This window comes from Pezoporus flaviventris, unplaced genomic scaffold, assembly GCF_033815535.1.
Source record: "Pezoporus flaviventris isolate CSIRO_AGI_PZ_B2104156 unplaced genomic scaffold, CSIRO_AGI_Pfla_v1 ptg000018l, whole genome shotgun sequence".
NCBI lineage: Eukaryota > Metazoa > Chordata > Aves > Psittaciformes > Psittacidae > Pezoporus > Pezoporus flaviventris.
In genome coordinates, this window is record NW_026892566.1 from 4,300,441 (window position 1) to 4,320,823 (window position 20,383).

Sequence of the window (20,383 nt, forward strand, 5' to 3'; positions counted from 1 at the left end):
TTGCATGGTTCAGAACTCACTTTACTTTCCCTACCCTTCAACAAAATAAATATGGAGCCACAGATATTTCTGCAATCTCACTTATGTGCAAGGAAACCAAATCACCTGAAAGCAGTGGTGACTTAAAGCATCGCAAGCTGGTGCCCCTTCCACTTCAGCAACAGAGAGCCTTTTTAATGACAAGATCTAATTTCTGCTGAAGGATATAGCCCTGAAGAAAATGTACTCTTGCAGTAAATGAAGGCATACTTATACCAAAATGTACTTAGCATAGCTGATATTGTACCAGTGAAGTGGTGCCTTCTGAAAGTACAGCATATTCACATTCCAGTATTGGAATGAGCTGTAAAGATACATGTATTTTTACAATAGCCACTCTTATAGCCCTCTGTCATTCTGACAATATCTAATCATAGAGCACAACTCTGGAGCATAAAGAAGCTTTGAGATGCCATAGAGAGTTAAAGCTTGTAACAGACAATGAAGGAAGAGCAATGCTGAAATACTAGTTCATGGCCATTTTATTTGCAGAATGTAGCAAATACACAGCATTGTTAAGCAGGAGTAACTCATACAGCTAGTTATTTTGGGGCTAGCAAGCATTCTCCTTTTAGCAGATTTGAGAAACACCTATTCTTCCTGGGGTAAGATTTTGCAAGATTTTTTCAGGAAGCACAACCCAGATTTCATAGCTGTGGAGGACAGATGGCAGCGAAGGGTCTTTGTTTCCAAGCCACATCTGGCTCTGGTTTGCATCTGGCTGGACTGCCTTGATGCTGACTGCCTCAGCTGGACTGTCTCCTACCCAGGAGCTGTGACCAAGCACCCAGTGCAGATTTACCACAACTTCCCTATGGCACCCTACCCACCTTCAGTCTCATCATGTGTGCCAAAGCCTTCCTCCTGTTTCTGATGCAAATGCCCTGGGAAAGCTTGGCTCAAAGCAGACGAGGGATTATTGCACCCCCACACTCTGCCCCAGCACTATGCCAGTCATCTGGCAGGAGAGCAGATGTTTTCTGGACAGCAAAATGTTTGCGTGCGGTCCCCTGATATGTGCCTGCCCATTTGCCTATTGTATTTGCAGTGGGTATATAAATATATGTAACTGTGACAGATTGGCAAATAGATCCACCAAATTTTAAGAAATGCTTCTTATAAATCCATTTCTCAGAGTCTTCTTGTCTGGATTCCTCGGTCTACTATTTAATGAATGCCTTAATTTTCATCTTAAAAAGGAGAGACAGAAACTTCAAAGCTACCAGCTTTCCTGTTTTAGATAAAATATGCTGACATTTCACCCAAGAGGGAGGATTTTTAGTAGATCATAGCATTCTTGTCTCTAAATATGACTTCTAAAAAATCCCATTGATGCTTTCCAGTTTCAACTTCATGCTATTATTAGGCCAAAAAAGAGGCTTCTGTGAGAAGGAAATCATATGATTTTGTAGCTTAAATATTTCACATAAACAAAGAACAGAATAAAAGCTGCATAACATACCTTATTTTTGGTGTGCAGCAGTTGTACTGAAGGCACTGTCTTCTCTCTGTCTGAGTATCAGTATGCAGATTCTATAAAAGCACATAACAAAAAGCCAGGATTTTATCTGTCCTCTATAGCAAATGAGAAGTGACTGTCAACTGAACATCTTCAGTGCTGTCCAAGCAGCGCTTTATTAGGACTGTTGAAGCCATATTTAGACCAGGTTTAAAACAGAATGCTGCCTTCATCTTTAGCATTTGGTCTTTAGAAACTTGGGGGGGGGGGGGGAATACTCCAACTCAGTATCTCTCATGGTTTCAGATTCAGACCACAGCTGAGGATGACACATGTAGCAACATAGTTCCACACTCAACAGGCCACTTTTTTTTTTTTTTTAAGAAAAGACAGCAATTTTCTAAAAAGCACTCAGCTTTCACAGCTCTTCTCACTGGATCTAGGCCAGCAGATACCTACTGGGTTGTGCTACTGAAACCTCTTAAATAACAAAGCACAGGTTGTTTAATGCTTAGCACCTCAGGACCTGTAAATCCATCTCTGACTATCACACTTTGTTTCTTGGTACATGTGATGACTTGTGCATCCCCTGCAGAGGGGACATATCTATAGCACATTGGGCTGGAATGAGCTGATGAAACTTCTGGGTTTCATATCTCTGATTCCAGTAATCAGATGGGTTGAACAGGAAGAGCAAAGGTCCCACAGAGAAATATCACTACCAGCCCACAAAATGGGGCAGGAACCACTACTAGATGGAAGTGTCTGCAAAGGGAGCAGTAAACTGCAGAAACCGTGAACAGAGATAGTCATCCCCAATGTTCCATGAGCTAACATCTTGGAGGCCATGAGCTGAGTTCAGCTGAGTAAAGTACATGTCCAGCATCAGTGGGTCCGACTGTTGAACATGACTGCATTGTATAAGAGTACAAGGCCATTTCTATCATGCAGAAGTTCCTAATTCGTATAGAAACAACTTAAAATCCACCTGGGATTCCTCTGGTGCACAGCACAGTTAAAGTTAATGAAAGGTGGAGTCATATATAGTCGAATTTGCTTATGTGTTTTGTTTTGCTTTCTGTCTGCTGCCTCATTAAAGTCTAATTGCCTAATGTCAAATAGGCCATGGAGTGACAAGAATAGATTTTGCGTAGATACTATGCCTATATATACACACTCAAAAACTAACTAAGTTTAGACAAGTAAGACTTGTCTGTCATGTCAAAAATCTTTCTATTTTGGGCTGGGTTTGAAGGCTGCTTTTGGTGATGGATGTTTTTCCCTTATACATAGTTTGCCCAAGTCAGGTTCCATTCCAGCAATGAACATGGCATTAAAAAGACTGATACTGCACATTTAGGCAGCCTCTGAAATCCAGTCTCTTTGAACTGATGGTTTCCTTATTAGCTCTTTTTTTCCTGGAGACAAGCTCTCACAGATGGCTTCTGAAACTAGCATTTCTGATTGCTTTGCAAATTCAAAACCAAGGTGCCACTTTTCTGGTCTGTGCAAGGGGCTATTTTGATCAGTCCCTTGGCTGACTGTTTTTTTACACCAGCTCCATTTTCTCCTTGCCAAGGGGCAGAGTCTTATGTGGCTTTGGGCTCCTGATCTTCCTTTTGATGGGTGCTTGTCCTGTCTGCCAACTGATCTGCCACATCCCTGCAGCAGGATTTAGGCCAAACAAACAAACAGGTTTGATGTGCTATTAAAAGGTTTGCTTGCAATCAGTGTATCTCCACTGCAGATGGATTAGGCAGTGATCAGGTGAGGTCATAGACATGTTTTTGGTGTAGAAAGCATAGCAAAATTGACAGGAATGATTATATTGTGTAGGCTATTGCTGCATTCTGTGACAGTGTTGCTGTACCCTGGGATACCCATGGTTTCTGGAAGGGGTTTGTTCATTAGTTCCAATTTGTGTCTGGCTAGGAGGTGATGGGTATGGTTATGTGAATGCATATTTGTGTCTGTCTGTCTGTCTGCCTGTAAATATATGGTGACACATCTGTAGTATAAATCAAAAAATAACATCTTTGATGAATTTAATACCAGACTGATTTTATCCTTAATGAAACACATTACATTTAGAGCACGCTGCTCTTTTGTTTTTGAAGCTGTACTCCTTCCAGCACATGCCTTATCATGCACGAGAGATACACAATTTTGTTCAGAGATTTCAGTTCCTACAGGACTGGCTTATTTTTGTGATTTAAACTATTGTTTTTAGTAGGAGCTACAAATAACTTCGTATTGAGACACTGATGGTAAATGAAATGTATACTGTAAAACATCAGGATAAACAGCTGATAGATCGGCTGAAACTGACTGTCTAAAGTAGCGATTAGAAATCCAGTAGGGACAACCTAATATTCAGAACCAGAGGCCACTCCTTCTCAATCTTCAGATGGTTTTTGTTCAGCCTGTTCCTAAGATTCTGGGGTTTTTACCTTACAGTCCAAAGCTCTTCGGGAAAAATGGCTGCTACAGGGAGTTCCTGCTGGCTCTGCAGAAGAGGAAGAAGCCAGAAGGAGGCAGTCAGAAGAGGATGAGCTGAAGGTGAAAAAGCTGGAAGAAAACATATACAGGTAGGGACAATTTTCCTTTGCTTTATGTCAGAGCAGTCATTTTCATTAATGTTAGAGACCTTCCCGGTCCCCATCTCTGTCAGTAGCTGACAGCAGTTGCCCATGGGAAAGTGTAAGGAGGTAGGCACACATACAGCCAAATGTGCCCAGGATTTGTTTCCAAATGTCCACTAAGTGCAAGATAGAGCCTTCATGGTGTCTTTGAGTTTAATGGACTTCTATGGATTTCTCTCACAAGGGAGCTAGAAGAGGGCTGAGTTCCCTCTTCAGATGCACATGTATGATTTGATCAACGCTAGAGAGATTCTCCATTGCTTTACACCTCCTACAGCCAAACAGAGTTCAAACAGGGGTGTCACTCTTTGGCACTTACTTCTCACTGGTTCAAATGAATTTCTGAAATGTAAGAGCAGATGCCACCGACAGATCAAATATCTACTGTTTTATGAAGAAATGTTTGGGTATTAGAATTATTTGCTTTTATCAGTTTCCCACTGCAGTCTAGTTGATACTCGTCTTTTTTCGAGTGCTTTCGTTTGTTTTCCTACAAACAATGGTCTGTAAATGAAAAGCATTTTTCCTTTATTTTCATAAGGAGAATGCTTTTATCCACCACAGGACAAATTCCAGGACTCTTTCTTCTGCCATTTAGGGCTATATGAATTTCCATTCTTTTCAGATGGCAGAAAATTGGTAAGAATTGGTCCAGTTTGGTACCCCAGCTTTTATAAATGTGTCTGCTGAGGCTTGTAAGTGACAGGGAAAAGCAAATAGGACCAATAGTCCAAGGACTGAGGTATTAGCCTAGTATGTGGCGAACGTAATTTGCCTTAGGGCAGGTTTCTTGTGAAATTTCTTAGATAATTCACCAAGATTGCTTATTTGGGGATATACAAAATCAGACCCACTCTAAGCTTGGATGACACTATGGCTTCTATGTAAAAGTAATAGATCGGCATAGATAATAGATCAGAATGTAAGAGTTGCTTCATGCTACTGTTCTCTGCTTTGTGATTTCTATCAATTAAAAGCACTCTGAGAATGTATATTGTTTGATTACATCTGTTGTAACATAAAGCAAGAAAGTGAAGATTTATTTTTTAGATTTCGTATGCTACCTGATCTTTTACTCCATAAATTAATGTAGTAGATAGAACAAAACATGGACTGGACTTCAGAAATACATTCTATAGTACGTACTTCACCTCGTGCTGAATACTCCAGTGTGCTAAGTACTCTGACCCCAACCAGCAAAACACATCAGCATGTGTCTAATTTCAGCTATGTGAGTACCACCATTGAAGACAACAAAACCTGCTTTGTTTAATTAGTCCAAAGTGTAGGATGAAAGCCTGTGTAAAACCTTTACCCTGTGGTTTGTTTGTTTTTTTTTTTATTCCTTAACCACAGCCATGAAATAAAATCTCTGAATATTTGGAAGTAATGTGTCTTCAGCTGTGACCACTTTACCTGTCAAATGACAGGTCAGCTGCTCGCTCCTGAGTTGAAAACGCATTTGTTTGACAACCTCATTAGCATGCTTGACTTCCCTGTTACCTTTCTAAGGGAACTCCAAAGACAGGAAAAAAAAAAAAAAAGTTTTATTTAAATGAGAAAATATTACACCTGAACTGTAGAGATAAGACAGTAGGTGGCAAGGTCATTAGTCTAATTACAACATACATCCATGACAAAATGACACATCCAGAGCCCATCAAGATAGATAAAGGGCTGTAGAAGGAGTAAGAAGAGAGAAGATGTCAGTCACTTCATCTAGAGGAGTGAAGTAGGATGGAGTCATCCTGAAGAGATTTTTTTTTTTTTTTTTGCTGCTGTGCACTGCATTTCCAGTATGAATTTCCAGGAAAGAATCAGAAGGGAGGACTGCAGGGGCACTATTCATATATTCGTATTTGCAAGGGCCCAATCGTCCTTTGAAACTACACACTATCCAACGGGACCACTATGAAACAGCCTAGCTTTTCTCAAAGAGGGCAACAGAGGACAGAGGGTTTAAACCACGACACCAGGGAACTGTATGACCACTGTGCCGTGGATCTTGTATATTCGTTAGTCACACTGCATCATATGTGCAAGCAGAGAGTCTGCAGCATCAAAACATCTGTGAAAAAGTCTGTGACACACATGCTGGTTTTGTCCCTGCTGGAAAATACACAGAGTCTTCTACATTTGCTCTGGGAACAGGGTGAAGCTTACCCATGAAGGCCAATGTCTAACCTCTGCAGTCAGCCAGCACCTGTACCCCTGCTTTTAACAATGGAGAGCATGTAGTCATCCAGTTGCAGAACATGCAGTCCTTTTCCCTTCCTCTTCCATTGTCATCCAGAAGGCACCCTTTCTTTCTGCTTACACTGAAGTACTCAGGAAGGTTGTTTTCTCATGCATCTGCATTTACTACATGAACAGCCATGGAACAAGAGAAGTACCCATCTCTATTTGCAGGCCAGATGTAAACAGTAGGTCTGACAAGCTGAGCAAACTGTGAAACTTAGAACAGGAAACTGAAAGAGATAGTGTTTGAGACCAGGCTAACATTCATGTGGGCTCATATAGGTCTGTGCGTCCAAAGGAGGCAAGTATCTCTACCTTAAAGAAAGGTAGAGAACTGAATCTCTACAAACAGAAGACTGTTTGTAGATGGTCTTGGAAGCTTTGCACATAATACAGATTCTTCAGTTGAGTAATGCTTTTCCTTATTCAGTTTTAAGTGAATTTACCACTAAAATCAGATGTTTTGCAAGATGTACACATGCTTGTAGTGTTGATTTTAAGACAATGTAACTAGTTGTCCCTTGTTTGGGAGGTGTTTAATTTCAACTGGGGCAACAAAAATGCATGAGTGTACAGACTGTTTATTTATTAGACTTCCGTGTTATCATGATATGAGAAATAACATACTTCAGCACATAGCTTGCAAGGATATGTGCATAAGAGTAAACTTAGACATGAGTAAGTGTAATGGTTTAATGAGCTCCCTCATCTACAAATGCATTTGGAAGAAGGATTCCGACGTTCGTCAGCATTTCTGTGCATTTCATGCCAAGCAACTGAAAAAATACCTGCATCACAAACCCAGAAATAAAAGCTGACCAAAGAATGAGATAGAAATAATTAAATACTATTATTATGCTGATAATTACCAACAGGAGGACACAGAAGCACAAGATTCACATACAAGTTAAAAAAACTTGTATGGAGTTCAAGATTAAGGCAAGTTGCAGGCATATGAATGGTGTAAGAGTGAATTACAGACAGAATGATCATTTGATAGTTGGGATTAGTTTAGTCTGTTTAGAGATTCTGAAATGTATGAAAACTAGAAATGGTCTTTCTACCCAAGAATTCAGAGTGGAAATGGGAGAATAAGCAGTGTTGAAGCAAGTTTAGTCCTGGACTCCCGGCAATCCTGCTTGCTTGAGTCTTCAAAATAAGAAATGTAAATAATTTCTGGTACTGGTGCTGTGTCTTTCACTTCTTTAAAAAGGAAAGTCCGGTGGACTTAATAAGATTGGTCCCCTTATTTAACATTTATTGAGTCCTGAGTGGGCTGGAAATCTGTCAGTTGTGGGAAAGACGGAAGGACATCGCTGCATCACTAAATGTTTGAAAGCCCACTGCAAGATTGGTGGTACTGTTGCATCAATGGCAGAGCAAAACCAGACATGGATTTAGGGTGTCTCTTGGCACAAGCTCCTCACACACAGAGAAGCTTTAAATCTAGTTTAGGGTTTTGTCGTCTCCTTAAGGTCAGTGTTAAGGAAAGCAGCCATTTCTAAGTCTCTTTTCCATTGCCACACAGTGAAAAAGTGATCTCCTGATTCCTGCAGCTAAAATAGATTTGAGGTAAATTGTATCCTAAAATGAACAAAAAGTATTTTCCTTAAACTTATTCTCCAAATCACCAAAACACAGATTGTTTGGGATACCATTGATACAGATGCCCAGTGACTTCCAGAGACAAATTTTTGACAGTGTGCTGTAGGTGAAAGAAGTGCTGGAATGTGTTGCATGCCTCCCAAGGTTATTTTTACCACATGACAGTTTGTTATTTTACAGCAGTGAATGGAAAGTTGGCATTCGACATCTGGGTATTAACACGCAGCATTCATAATGCAGAGCAGCCTACCTAAAGTCTGCTGTTCCTTCACAGCATTTGAAAGACTCCCAAAATTAATTTGTTTTACTAGATTACATCATAGTTTATGCTGGTGGCCTGTGTTTTGTACAGCAGGTGAAGAGTTAACTTTGCTGTGAAGAGTTTTCATTGCTCTGAAGCTTTCATGTAGCATGCCAACATGAAATACTCTCTGAAAATATATTTCCCTACTCGATGACAGACACTAGCATGAGATACCAGGACGCTACTTGTTGTGCTCCTGTAGAAGAGAAACCCACTGAGAAACCTTCTAAATCCTCTGTAAAGTGGCATATCCCATCAGTAATCAAAAGTGCCTCTGTTTACATTGGTTGAGGAGGTGCCCATCAACTCCAAGGAGTGATAAATTATTGCTGTAGCAGAGCAGCCTTTTTGGACATGTGAACTAGACAGACAGCTTAGAGCAGTGGATGCTGGATCCCCAGAAGGCACATGCAAGAGGCACCTGTGGCACTTTGGCACTGTAGATGTTCTTGGGGGTGAAGCAATGCAGGAAAGTGTCCAAGCTGTATGCGTGTTCTCTGTTCTTCACTCATGGCTACTCAGCTGCCAGCACATCCTGCTCCTAAGATTTGCAAAAGCCCTTTGGGTTTGTGGAGTGCTTCACACTCTTGCATCTTGGTGGTAAGCCACGGCTGTGTCACCTCTAGGAGAAAGCTTCTCTATGCTGGTCCAGCATGAACAAAGAGTTCTGGTGTTAATGGTGGCAAGGGCAGGTCTGTGATTTGGACCATAAGTCATGAGGTCTTTCCTGGGACAAGCACGTGTCTTTGCTGATTGCTGTTGTCTTGCTGGTGAGAACAGGTGGTAAATAATCCCCCCACCCCAGCAGCTTCCATCTCAGGGTGCTGCTGTTCTATACTTACAAAACCTTGGGAAGTATTTTGGAAAGTGGTGTTGAACTGAAAGATGCCTGTAAGAGGGAGTGCAGGACAAACACAGCTTCTATTCACTTAACCTGATGGATCAAAAAAGATGCTGAATGTAAGTTTACACGAAGAAGATGCCCAGTGATGCAGAAAGAGACATGACACCACCTCCCACAAGCAAAAGATGCCTTGGTTGTGTGAAGCATTCTGTTGTTCTGCTGTGCTCGACCTATGTCTGCTTACTAGACAGAGACATATGTATTAGACAGAAGTCCTACTCCAGGTAGCAGCAGATCCAAAACGGAGTAAAACTATCCCAAAACTGGCAGAATACTGTGATTGAATCTTTCCAGGGAGATGGTCAGATCTGAGTATTGTCAGGCTGTGGTAGGCCCTGAGGAGAACACCCTCAGCAAGCTGATTTGATATGTAGAAAATAAAATCTTATTAATACACTATCTTATTAATAGACTATGAATGCTTCACTGATCTCTGGTGTTAGATGGGGTCTACACTAAAATCTCTTCTCACTGCAGAGTCCAGCAAATACAAGATCATGGTTCTGCTGAGCTTGTACACTCCTTCAAAAGCAGGATCATCTGATGTCAGAACCAGTTCCTCAGACCTTCCATAGAGCAGACAGTGCAAGCCAGGACTAGAGGTGCCATAAACCTCTCCTTTGCAAGGTCTCATCCATTTCCCTCAGTCTGCCTCCAGAGAGATGAACATTTGCTGAAGCATATGCTAGCACAGAGAATAGTGTGTCTTCCAAGTGCATAGTCCACATGAGTGCGGGTTTTTTGCGATTTCCACACTGATGGCAGCTGTAGAAAATGGATAAGAGCACATTTTGTTCAGCAATTTTGTGTTTTACCTAGAATGCAGCTGTACACAAGCCCTCATTCTGCCTCTCTATACTGCACTGGATGAGCTCTCTAAGAATGACATAGCAAATATGAGTCCTCATATCCAGGCAGTTTCTCCAAATTCTTCTCACCTTATGAGGGAAGATCAAGCTTTCTGCTCAGGAGCTGTTCGTCCTCAAGCCCTCTGTCTGCTTCTCCACTGAGATCAGTCAATATCAGGTCTCATCTGCTGAAGCTCCAGAGATTAGTGTTTCAGCAACCCCTAAGGACTGTGGTTTCCGTAGTAGCACATCTTTCACCTCCCATAAAGATTCTGCTGGGTCACATTTCATATGTTATACATTTCTTAGGAAAACAGAAACCAAAACAAAACCAGGCAAAAAGCCTCAACAAGAAATCTCAGATTTCCAGAGGAACTCTCTCTGTGGTGTGATTAGAGAATTCTTCAGGACTTGCAGGATGGTCCCAGAAAAGCAATGAGTTCAGAGTTGCTGGGTGGCAATGGGTTTGAGGTTTTTATTTATAGTAGAATATATTCAACTGTAGCACTCAAAAAGAAAAAAAACACAGCTTACTATCTCATTTCTGAAACTCAACCCGTACTTAAAATAGAAGAATGGCATGCCAGTGCCTTAACAGATGCCTAAATGCCAGTGTTTAGGTTTAGGAGTAGTAACCTCAGGATTGTCCACAACTCCTAAACATTGCTAGCTTGTAATTATTTAATGATGCCTATCCATCTTTTAAAGTGAGCAAAAGGATTGACTGTTCAGTTTGAGCACAGACTCCCTCCACTCCGTCTATGTCCACTCTCCTCAACTGTGTGTACCAGATATAGTCCTTGATAAAGATACCCATTTTCCTAATATGGGAGAAAGATATAAAATTAATTCCAAAGTCCCATCTCTACATATCAAGGAATTTCCATTTCAAGTGTTTCTGACATTTCATCCATGTCAGTATGCTGCAGAGTAAGAGACATGTTCCGCAAGAAGGAAGGGGCATATAGGCTTAAATTCAGCCCTGGACAAAAGCAAGTTTTCAAGGAGACTTTTTTTAGCCTAATGTACTGTAAAGTAGCATCTGTTTCTAAGTGGATTAAAACCTTTAATACACTAGATCACATGCTACAGCCCTTCCTGAAAGAAGCCAGGTTCTCTGGGCCAGGTTCAGCAGGCAAAATGCAATCTCAATTTTTTGCAGCTTTTTAATAAAGTTGATGTTCTGTGCAAGGCTGGGTTTCTGTTGCCATACTAGAGGAGAACCAGTGACAGATTATCAAGTACAAAACTTCAGAGTCTCCTTGGCTTTAACAGTTTAAAGCTAAAAAATTCACGACTCTTTGTGTGATGCTGTTTGCAAGATGGGGAAATTTCTTCATATGTATTGTATTTATTCTTCATATGTATTTACCGTATGTGTTGAATCACCACACTCCCTCTTTATGCAAAACCATCTGAGATCTTCACGCTTCTTTTAAGCCTAGGAGAACTGACAGGGGTTTCCTGAAGCAGTAAATTGTGGTATAACATAAAGAGTAAGAATTGTTGACTTCGTTACATCTGAATTAAATCTTAATCATGGACCAAATGGGATTGTTGCCTGGAGTAAAACAAAAAGAACTAGTCTCCATTCCTTTCCTTGTTATGCTTACCTTTACTAGAGCTGGATGGTTGGTTGGCTTCCCTTGTACACTGGCCCTACCACAGGGCAGTCCTTCCACACAGTCTGTGTAGCATTTGGTAGGTGGAAAAAACAAAATTAGGGAAATTTCGTAACAGAAAGCCATGTTTGTGTGGAGGTGGCGGGCACAATTTTGAAAAAGATTAAAAACCTGGTGTGTATTTACAAAGAGAAGGCACAGGGTTAGGCAACAGCCTGAGTTGATTTTATTGTATTGGTGCTTTACAGTGATTATCTACTCTCTCTTCACTGTAAATCAGAGGACTATCCTCTCCCCTGCCAAACCTTTCTTTATATGCCATGTCTGTGTCTGTCAAGGCCAGAACATGCAGCATACACAGGCACACAACACACATGCTCATGGAGCCCAGGAAGACACTGCTGCAGTTCTAATCCTCAGTACCTCCCTTATCCCAAAAGCCTGGGCTCATCCTGTATAACTGAAGAGGCTTAAATAAGTCACCTATATTTAAAGTGTTGTTTCCTTTGCTCTCCATATAGTCAGTAAGGAAGAGCATAATTTCCAAAGCCTGTGTAAGTCCATCTCTCCCCTTGAGTATAGGTGCTTCAGATAAGCGCCTTAATGTTAGTTGCTGCACAGGCACTCTCCACTGGGCCTCTGGGTGCTACCGTGATGCCAGTAGTGATTAATAACCATTAATTATGTATCTGGTGCATCATGTATTTGTTACTCTAGGCCCTGCCCTGTCATTCTTCCTGTTAGTCAGCACTTACACATATTTATGCAGAGCTGGGCTGGCTCGGAGTACAGTTGGAGAAGGAGTAAGGTGCAGTGTCTGGAGCCACCCAGTGGGCATTGCAAGTCTTAGCCTCTTTCTTTTTTAAAAGATCTGCAGTCTGAGAAGCACGTCACCTTCCCTGTAGGGTTCTGAAACTGCTGCAGTATGTGAATTCTAAGGCAAAACATAATGCAAATCCCAACTGGTGGTCCACAGAAAACAAAGACAGACTGGATGTGCAATCAGGATTCCTGATTCGTAAGAAAGGGACAACTGCAGTGGGTTTTATTAACAAGCTGCAGTTGAAGAGTAAAAGAAAAGTCCCAAGGAGGCAAGTTCAGGAGCAAAAGAATAGTCTGCTGGCACGTGTCATGGTCACACTGCAGAAAAACAAATGAGTAGTAACAGGGAACCTCAGTGTGTTGGAAAATTGGTTGTAGCCATCCAAGACCATAACGCATTAAATATATAGAAATCAACAACCAAGGACATTCAGAGAATTCAGACCAGCATATTACAAACATTAAAACATGCTCAATAGGCATGTGCAAATATGGGCTTTGCAGGATGAAATACTATATGACTCTATGGGCTCCTACACCAGATTTCTATCAGAAGTCAAACTAGAAAACTGACTTGGTATGACGGGTGTGCAAGGGGCAACAAAACATATGGGGGAGAGGTAGGGAGTAACAAATGGAGACAGTTAAACAGTAAATACACTTGGATTAAAACCATTCCAGTCAGACTTGCATGGCCTCTCCTGTAACCTGTTGTTGTTGCTGCAGGTGAAAAAGGTCTCGACAGGGATGTCAAAGTACTGCCAAGCAGTAATGAGAAAAATCAAGGCTATTTTGCAAAACCAACAGCATGAAAGACAAGTTCAAGTCCAGATAAAGCACAGCTTTACCACAGATCTTGACATAAGCAACACCCAGAGCTGCAATTAGGATTCTAATGTAAGTGTAAGGGAGTGTGGATGTGTGGAACATTTCATAAATGTATTTAGAAAATTGCAAATGCAGTTTTCTTTAAATTTAAGGGTAATTACTAATCAGAACAGTGACTTTTATACAAGTCATCGTCACAACAACCCACATTGCAATGAGGAAATGGGCTGGCAGCCTGCTGATCTTTTCCTGTAGGTCCATCAGATAAATGGATAGTAATAACAACCCAGCCATAACAACCCAAGTCTTTTTAAGCTAAACCTCTTAGTTCCAAAAGAATAGAGGGAGAAAACAAAATACTAGTAGGTCCCAGCAAAAACTTGAGGGCTTTCTGACTTGTCTGATGGTCCATGAGCTTTGTGACTTGGCACACTTGGAATGGTCTTACAAAGGCAAAAGGCTCTTGAGTTTAGAAACACATTTCAGGCAGCAGCTGCTACAGAGCAGCAGTATGCCAGCAGCAGAGCCTGGCTCATAAGCCTCAACTTGCTGGTTGGGAAACCAGAGAATCCATTTCACCCCCCAGATGACATTTAAGACAAGTCATACAGGGCTAGCCACTGATCTGGTCCTGCAAGGACAATCAAACCCACTGTTGACAAGGCTGAATACCCTGGGGCTTAAGATACTGCTTCTGAGCCAGGGGTAGGTATGGTTTCTATCTATTACACTGCATTCCACTTTTGAGGCCATAGGATTTAATTTAAGACAATAAATAAGCAAAAAGCCATCATAGAAACATTGTGGCTTTAGGAAAGGCTGTAGCAGGACAAAACAATGGAGCTGCCACAGGCTTTGCATGTTGTCGTGGTTTATACCCTAGCCAGACAGCTTGTTCACTCACTCCCAGTGAGTGGTGCCAGGCTGGAAGCTATCAAGCTCCCCCCCGGGGATCTCCCCTTCCCCGCTCCCGGAGGGATGGGGAGGAGGATCAAAAGAGTGCAACTCCCATGGGTTGAGACAAGAACAGTCCAGCAACCAATGTACAACACAAATCACCACCGCTACCACCAACAACAACGATAAGAGAAAATAACAAGGGAAGAGAATACAATACCACTGGCCAAGAAACGAGTCCCACCCGGAAGCCCGTGTCCTTCCGGGTAACTCCCAGTTACCCCCCACCCCGGGCATGACATGCTGTGGTATGGAATACCTCCTTGGCTAGCCTGGGTCAGGCGCCCCATCTCTGCTTCCTCACGGCTTCCCCTCCTCCCTGGCAGAGCATGAGCCTCACAAAGTCCTTGGTCAGGGTAAACATCATTTAGCAACAACCGAAAACATCGGTTTCACCAGCACTGTTCCCAGGCTGGAAGTCAAAACACAGCACTGCACCAGCTACCACAAAGGAGAAACATGACTGCTACTGCTGAACCCAGGACACATGTGTACTGTGTTTATGTGCCAAAACATGAAAGAGGAATGCCTCACGCCTTTGAGCCCTTACCTCATTTGATCATCTTTTGAAGAAAACTGTGGTGTCCAGGAGTAGGGTCCAGCATGAGCCAACTGTGGAATGTCACCACGGCAAGAACATGGTGATCCTCAGCTCTGCTTTCTTCATGTGAGATAACTGCACTTTCACTTAGGCAAGACCTGAATTTCTTGCCAACTGCCAAAGACTGTAAGTCCTCACCAAATCACATGTAACTTCTTACGTCACATGTATGATCACTGAAAATCCAGTTTCAAAGCCATAGGTAACATTAAGCAGTCTTCCAGGCAGGCAGCAGTTGTCAGCCCTGCCTTGTATCATATTTTAGACAGGTAATTTCAGGAGCAAACACCCTACAGACAAAAAAAACATGTAATTCTCCACTCTTTGCTACTTACCATCAGCTTTACAAATAAGACTCATCAATCATACTGAAGCTATGTCACAGAAAAATCATCATGTGTGCCTGTTGAAGCCACCAGGGAAAGTCTTTCAGCGTTGTGCAGCATCCACTGTCAGGTAAAAAGTCCAACTCAGTCTGCACAGAAATCTCTGAAAATGGTATAAATGGATGTATTGAAAACAGGTTCCTATAATAGAAGTCTTACTTTGCACCAATGTTTTGAGAACATTTTTTCTTAATTAGCTTTTTTTTTCTTAATGTTGGTAATACATAGTTTCTACTCAAAGAACTTCAATTGTCAGGGATTGGTATAGTCAAAATGATACCGCAACAGGCAAGTGCATATAACAGAGGTATTGATGCAAAGGGTTGACCAGTGTACAGGGGGGTTGTACAAGGGTGTTGTACAAGGGTTGTACAAGGGGGTCATACAAGGGGGGATAAAGGAATTTTGCCTGTTTAACAGAAAACATTGTTTGCAAATACCTGTCAAGCTTGCCATGCAGTACCAGGACAACAGGCTATTGATAAAGGGGAGAAACAGTCTGATAAGGGGAAGAAACAGACTGCTAAGGGGGAGGAACAGTTACTTAGCTCCAGTGAAGACCAGCTTTGTGGTTTGGACTTTGACCAGACTCCTAAAGAGCATGCGTGACAGCTAGAGGTGGCTAGAGGTGAAAAGGTCAGGCTCAAGGAAGACTCATTTACTTCATCTTGAAGACCCTGGCCCATGACCATGGGGGGCACTGTGCAGGTGCAAAGCTCATTAGAATATGAAGTGGGGATAGGACATGAATATGTGTAAGTGTATTGTGCAACCTTATGAATATATATAACTTTAGAGAATAAATGTAGAGGGAAACAACACTGAGGCACGCATGCCTTTGGAGGAGCTATCCCACATGCTTCTCAGCACTGAATAAAAGCATACCTACTTTACAACTCTGACGAGTTGTGGAGTCTATCCGCGTATCAGTATAACAGAGAGACCCTGCTGTGTCCCCCTGGTTTGTTAAATGCTTTCATATAAAACTCACAGAGCATGAACATGAAAGCAAAAAAATCATTGTTACAGATACAAGAGAGAAAGAACGCCAGAACTAAACACCAACTGAGAAATGTCTTTCTCATTACCTGTGCCTCAACTTTTTCCTCACTTAGGACTGGAAATGTAACAGCTGACAAATACTTTGATACCTACAGGCAACAAGCAATACAGGTGAAAGCTGCAATCTGACACCTTGGCACATAGTGCCCAAGGCGTCCCGGGGTCCCAAGACCAAACAAATTTCTTGTGCTCTGTGTAGGTTGCTGCACACTACTTTCTTGAAGACTTCTGTTGCACAGGATTTTGTAGGCATTCCTTTCACTCTTCAAGAATTGCAAAGAAGGAGGAAGAGCAGACTACCTACCTTTACTCCCTCTCAACTGCAAAAGAAGGACAGGAGAGTGTGCTGTGGTTCTTGGGTAGTGAAAACAGCTGCTTAAATACGGTGTGTGACAAATGAAGATATTTAACGAACAGGACAGATCATACAGGTGGCCCCATGGTGCAGACACCTGTGCTTCAGCAGGCCCCAGCAAGCAACCCCAGACCTCCCTTGGGCACCATATTTGTTTTATGTGGCACAGGAGTACTGCTGAGTTTTCCCAACTAAATCATGAACTTGCTTGTTTTGGTGAAGCTGGAGTTCTAGATTTGCTTCATGTGCAAATGAGATAATAGAACTTTTCTTTTGGAAGATTACCAGATCAAATGTATCCTTGTACTGGAACTGATGTGAAACAAAAATGCCTGAAGCAAAGTAGTGTGCCTGATACTATTTTCTTATTTCCACTACTTACTCTGTCATCTGTAGTGTCTGTAGGGGGTGACTGCAAAATTAGCTATCCTGAAAATGTTTTTTCTCATTAAAAGCTGTGGTATTTAATCATTTCACAGCTTCATTAAGTGGCTGTCTTAACACTTACTGCATCAGTACAGACTACAAAGATCATACTGACATCCTGAGTAAGATGAAGAATATGTTGATATTTTTCCATCCCACCAGCCCCTGCTGAGCCACCTCATCTCCAAGAGGAAAAGACATTTGAAAAACCTGATGAAATGACCCAGCATTTCTGAAAGGTGATACTTTCTTCATTAGTGTTTGCTTTTCACGCTGCTGAGCTGAAAAGGATTCAGTGCAATAAAAGAAAGAAATGGTGGTGTTTAATTTGGAAAGAGGTAGATTGTGTTCAGTAATCTCTAGCTGAGCTGCTTGTCATTGTATTAGATACAAACATAGCCTAAATGACTATGCGTGAACAAAGACAAAAAGGGATTGTAAGTGGGCTTTTTACTCCTTTTTCTAAATACAAATGATTTTTCAAAGAACAGTCATTAAGGAAGGAATATGTACTATGGAGATCTTTTTCATTCAAGTATTCTTTGAAATATGTGAACATTTTTACTGGGCAGAAAAAACTTCTAGAGACATTCTCAGGAGCTATAGTACTCAGTAATACAAATATTTTGTCCATAGGTATTCAGGGCAAATTAACCCTTACACAAATCTATGTTGGATTAATTTGATTCTTCTGAAGCTTTCCCTGATAGTAGTTAGATATAAAGATAGGACATGTAGCATCTTGATTTTACCTAAATTTCCTCTTTATATGGTTTACTGGTGAAAAGTTCGTGCTGTTCTATGTACTGAGAACAGTTTGTAAAGCTGCATATTTCAGAAGGAATTATTTTCATCTGAACACATGTATTTTGGACATGGTCCAGTCTTATGTAATTCTTTGAAGGTTTTTTCTTTGCTTCATAGGAAAGTGTCTTCAAAACAAATAAGAGGTTTGTGCCTCCCATGGGAGGACTGCTAGCTTGGAAATAGCCCAAAGTGTGCAAAGTGTGTTAATGTGTCCATTTACCCCAGGAATGCTGAATCATGGGTTTTGTGTGATACTGTGCTGAGAAGGTTTGCATAATGAGGGGTTTGAAAATTCCATTTTTTTCCATCTTTTCATGGAGAGCAGGAATCCAGTTTTAGCTGGATGAAAATTCACCTTTAATGACGAACCAAGAAACCTTGGTAGGCTTCTCAGAGAAGAGAGCTTCCCAAGAAAAATCAAGGTGAAGTGATAAAGGATCACTCTCAGAATCAGCAAAAGTGCTCCAGCAGCTCCTGTTGCTGCTCTTTTTAATGTAAGTAGCTGCTTTATAGTGGTTACCTACACTTCTGCTTTTCAGAGCCAGGCTGAATTCATGCAGTGGCTGTTGCTTGCAAGATGTCTGAAATACAGCCTAAGGAGCATGCACCAGTTATTCACTAGAAGATAAAATATTCATTGTTCCTCTTCTCTTCCCATCAGCCAGGATATATGAGAGGAAGGGGAAAGAACAGAGAGGCGTTCCCTTTTTGCTGCAGTTGGGTGGATTTAGCTTTTTGTTGGTAGGATGAATCGTAAGGATTTATAGCTCTCAGGACTATTAAAGTTGCAGGGCCTTTAACAGCTCCCAGTTTTCTCTCTCTTAATTGCTGTTCATATCCAGCTTTCCCCATCCTGCCAAGCCTCTGGTTTCTGCTTTATTTCATTGTTTTATTTTGAAGAATCAAAAACATTCCGATTCAAAAGTCTTGTGGGAAACTGATGGTTTCTGCAGATTTTTCTCCTCTCACAAGGTGGCCAGTAAGGTGACCTGCCTTACAAGCAGCCTTCAAGGCAGGCAGCTGGGTCTGTAGGCAACATTTGGATTCCCTCACTCCTCTTTTGTTGACAAAACTCCTTTTATCTTTGAGCAGCTCTGAACAGCAACATGTCATGGCTCTGTGGTGAAACCCTCCTTTTCCTCCGCATCTCCTCAACCCTCCAAACCCATCACTGGTGTGGTCCTCCCTGTCCCACTGTCCCACCCTTCCCACTGCTCCATGGATGGCATTCAGGAATGCTCTTGTCCTCTGCAGCAGAGTGAGAGCTAGGGGATGCAACAAGCTTTTCCAGGCTTTGGCCTTAGCTTCTTTGTCTCCTTTCATCCTAGAGATCTGAAAGTAGAGGGATTACCAAATCCACACCCATAAGCATCTGCCAGCTGTATTATCTGTGCTGACTGAGCAGGATCACAATGGGCTTCAAATGTTGCCCAGACTGTGTGAGCATGGCTGGAAAGGGCTATACTACAGAGACCAACGCTATTAATCTAGAAAAAAAATGAATCAGGGGTGGTATGGGGGTGATTTTTGATTCCAGAAGCAATCAGAAAATGCCAACATTATCCTTCATATTTCAGCAAAGGTTTGTTCTCTGACTCTTACTACTTCTGCTTCCCACTCCCCTCTTGTTCCTCATTATCTTCCAAGACAGACTATTTTTTAATTAAGTGGGAGGGTAGATTTGCAGAAGAGAGAGAAAGTCTTTGTTCTTCATGTCCCAGATTGATTAGCATTCTTGCAGCTTCACTGTTTGTTTATCTAAAAAGAAGCCATGGTTTGACTGAGGAAATAATAGCTTTTGCATTTTGATTTTGTCCTAACCAAAAGCTTCCAAGGTACTTTAATGATACTGGAAAAGATTCTGGGGTTCACTCACCGTTCTCAAATTCATCTAACTAGTAACATTATGACCAGGCAGGTCCAGTAGAAGAAACAGTTGCAGGAAGAGCAAGTCATTAAAAAACCTGCATATATATTAAAAAAAAAAAAAAGAAGGGGTGGGAGTCATAATGATCTTAACCTCACCTTGCACAGGGAAAGAAATCTTTATGCACAAACTCATCTTTCTAGCAAACTATGCAGAAAGAGGAAGCTCACTCATAATTTACCAGAGTGATTAGTCCACAGTGAGACACCTCAAGGTGGAAAGATAAGACAGTGTCTAGGATCATCATGAAATGTAACTTACAAATGGAAAAGCAAACTAAAAAGAATGGATTTGGGGTCAGCAAATTTCAGTAACTCAAAAGAATTCACAATTGAAAGCTTTGATGGATTGAGGAGTTATACAGGGTGAATGACCATAAAAGCACAAAGGAAAAGAAAGAGGTATGGTAAGAGTCTCACTGTACTAAATCACTGGCTTTTCCTTGACTTTAAGCAAAGAAGAAAGTTCACAGAAAATAAGAAAGTTCAGATCACTAAACATAACTTAGATAGAGCTGCAAAAGCATGTGAGGACAAAAAACAAAAATGCAG

At 41.5% G+C, this 20,383-nt stretch overlaps 1 protein-coding gene across 1 annotated transcript in view; it reads left to right on the top strand.

Moving 5' to 3' along the window:
• The window catches only part of LOC133270147 (PALM2-AKAP2 fusion protein-like), a 266,818-nt gene that overhangs the window by 56,231 nt on the left and 190,204 nt on the right, over positions 1-20,383 (top strand). Inside the window, 1 exon segment of the mRNA XM_061455090.1 lies at positions 3,956-4,086. Coding sequence (XP_061311074.1) covers positions 3,956-4,086 — 131 coding nt within the window.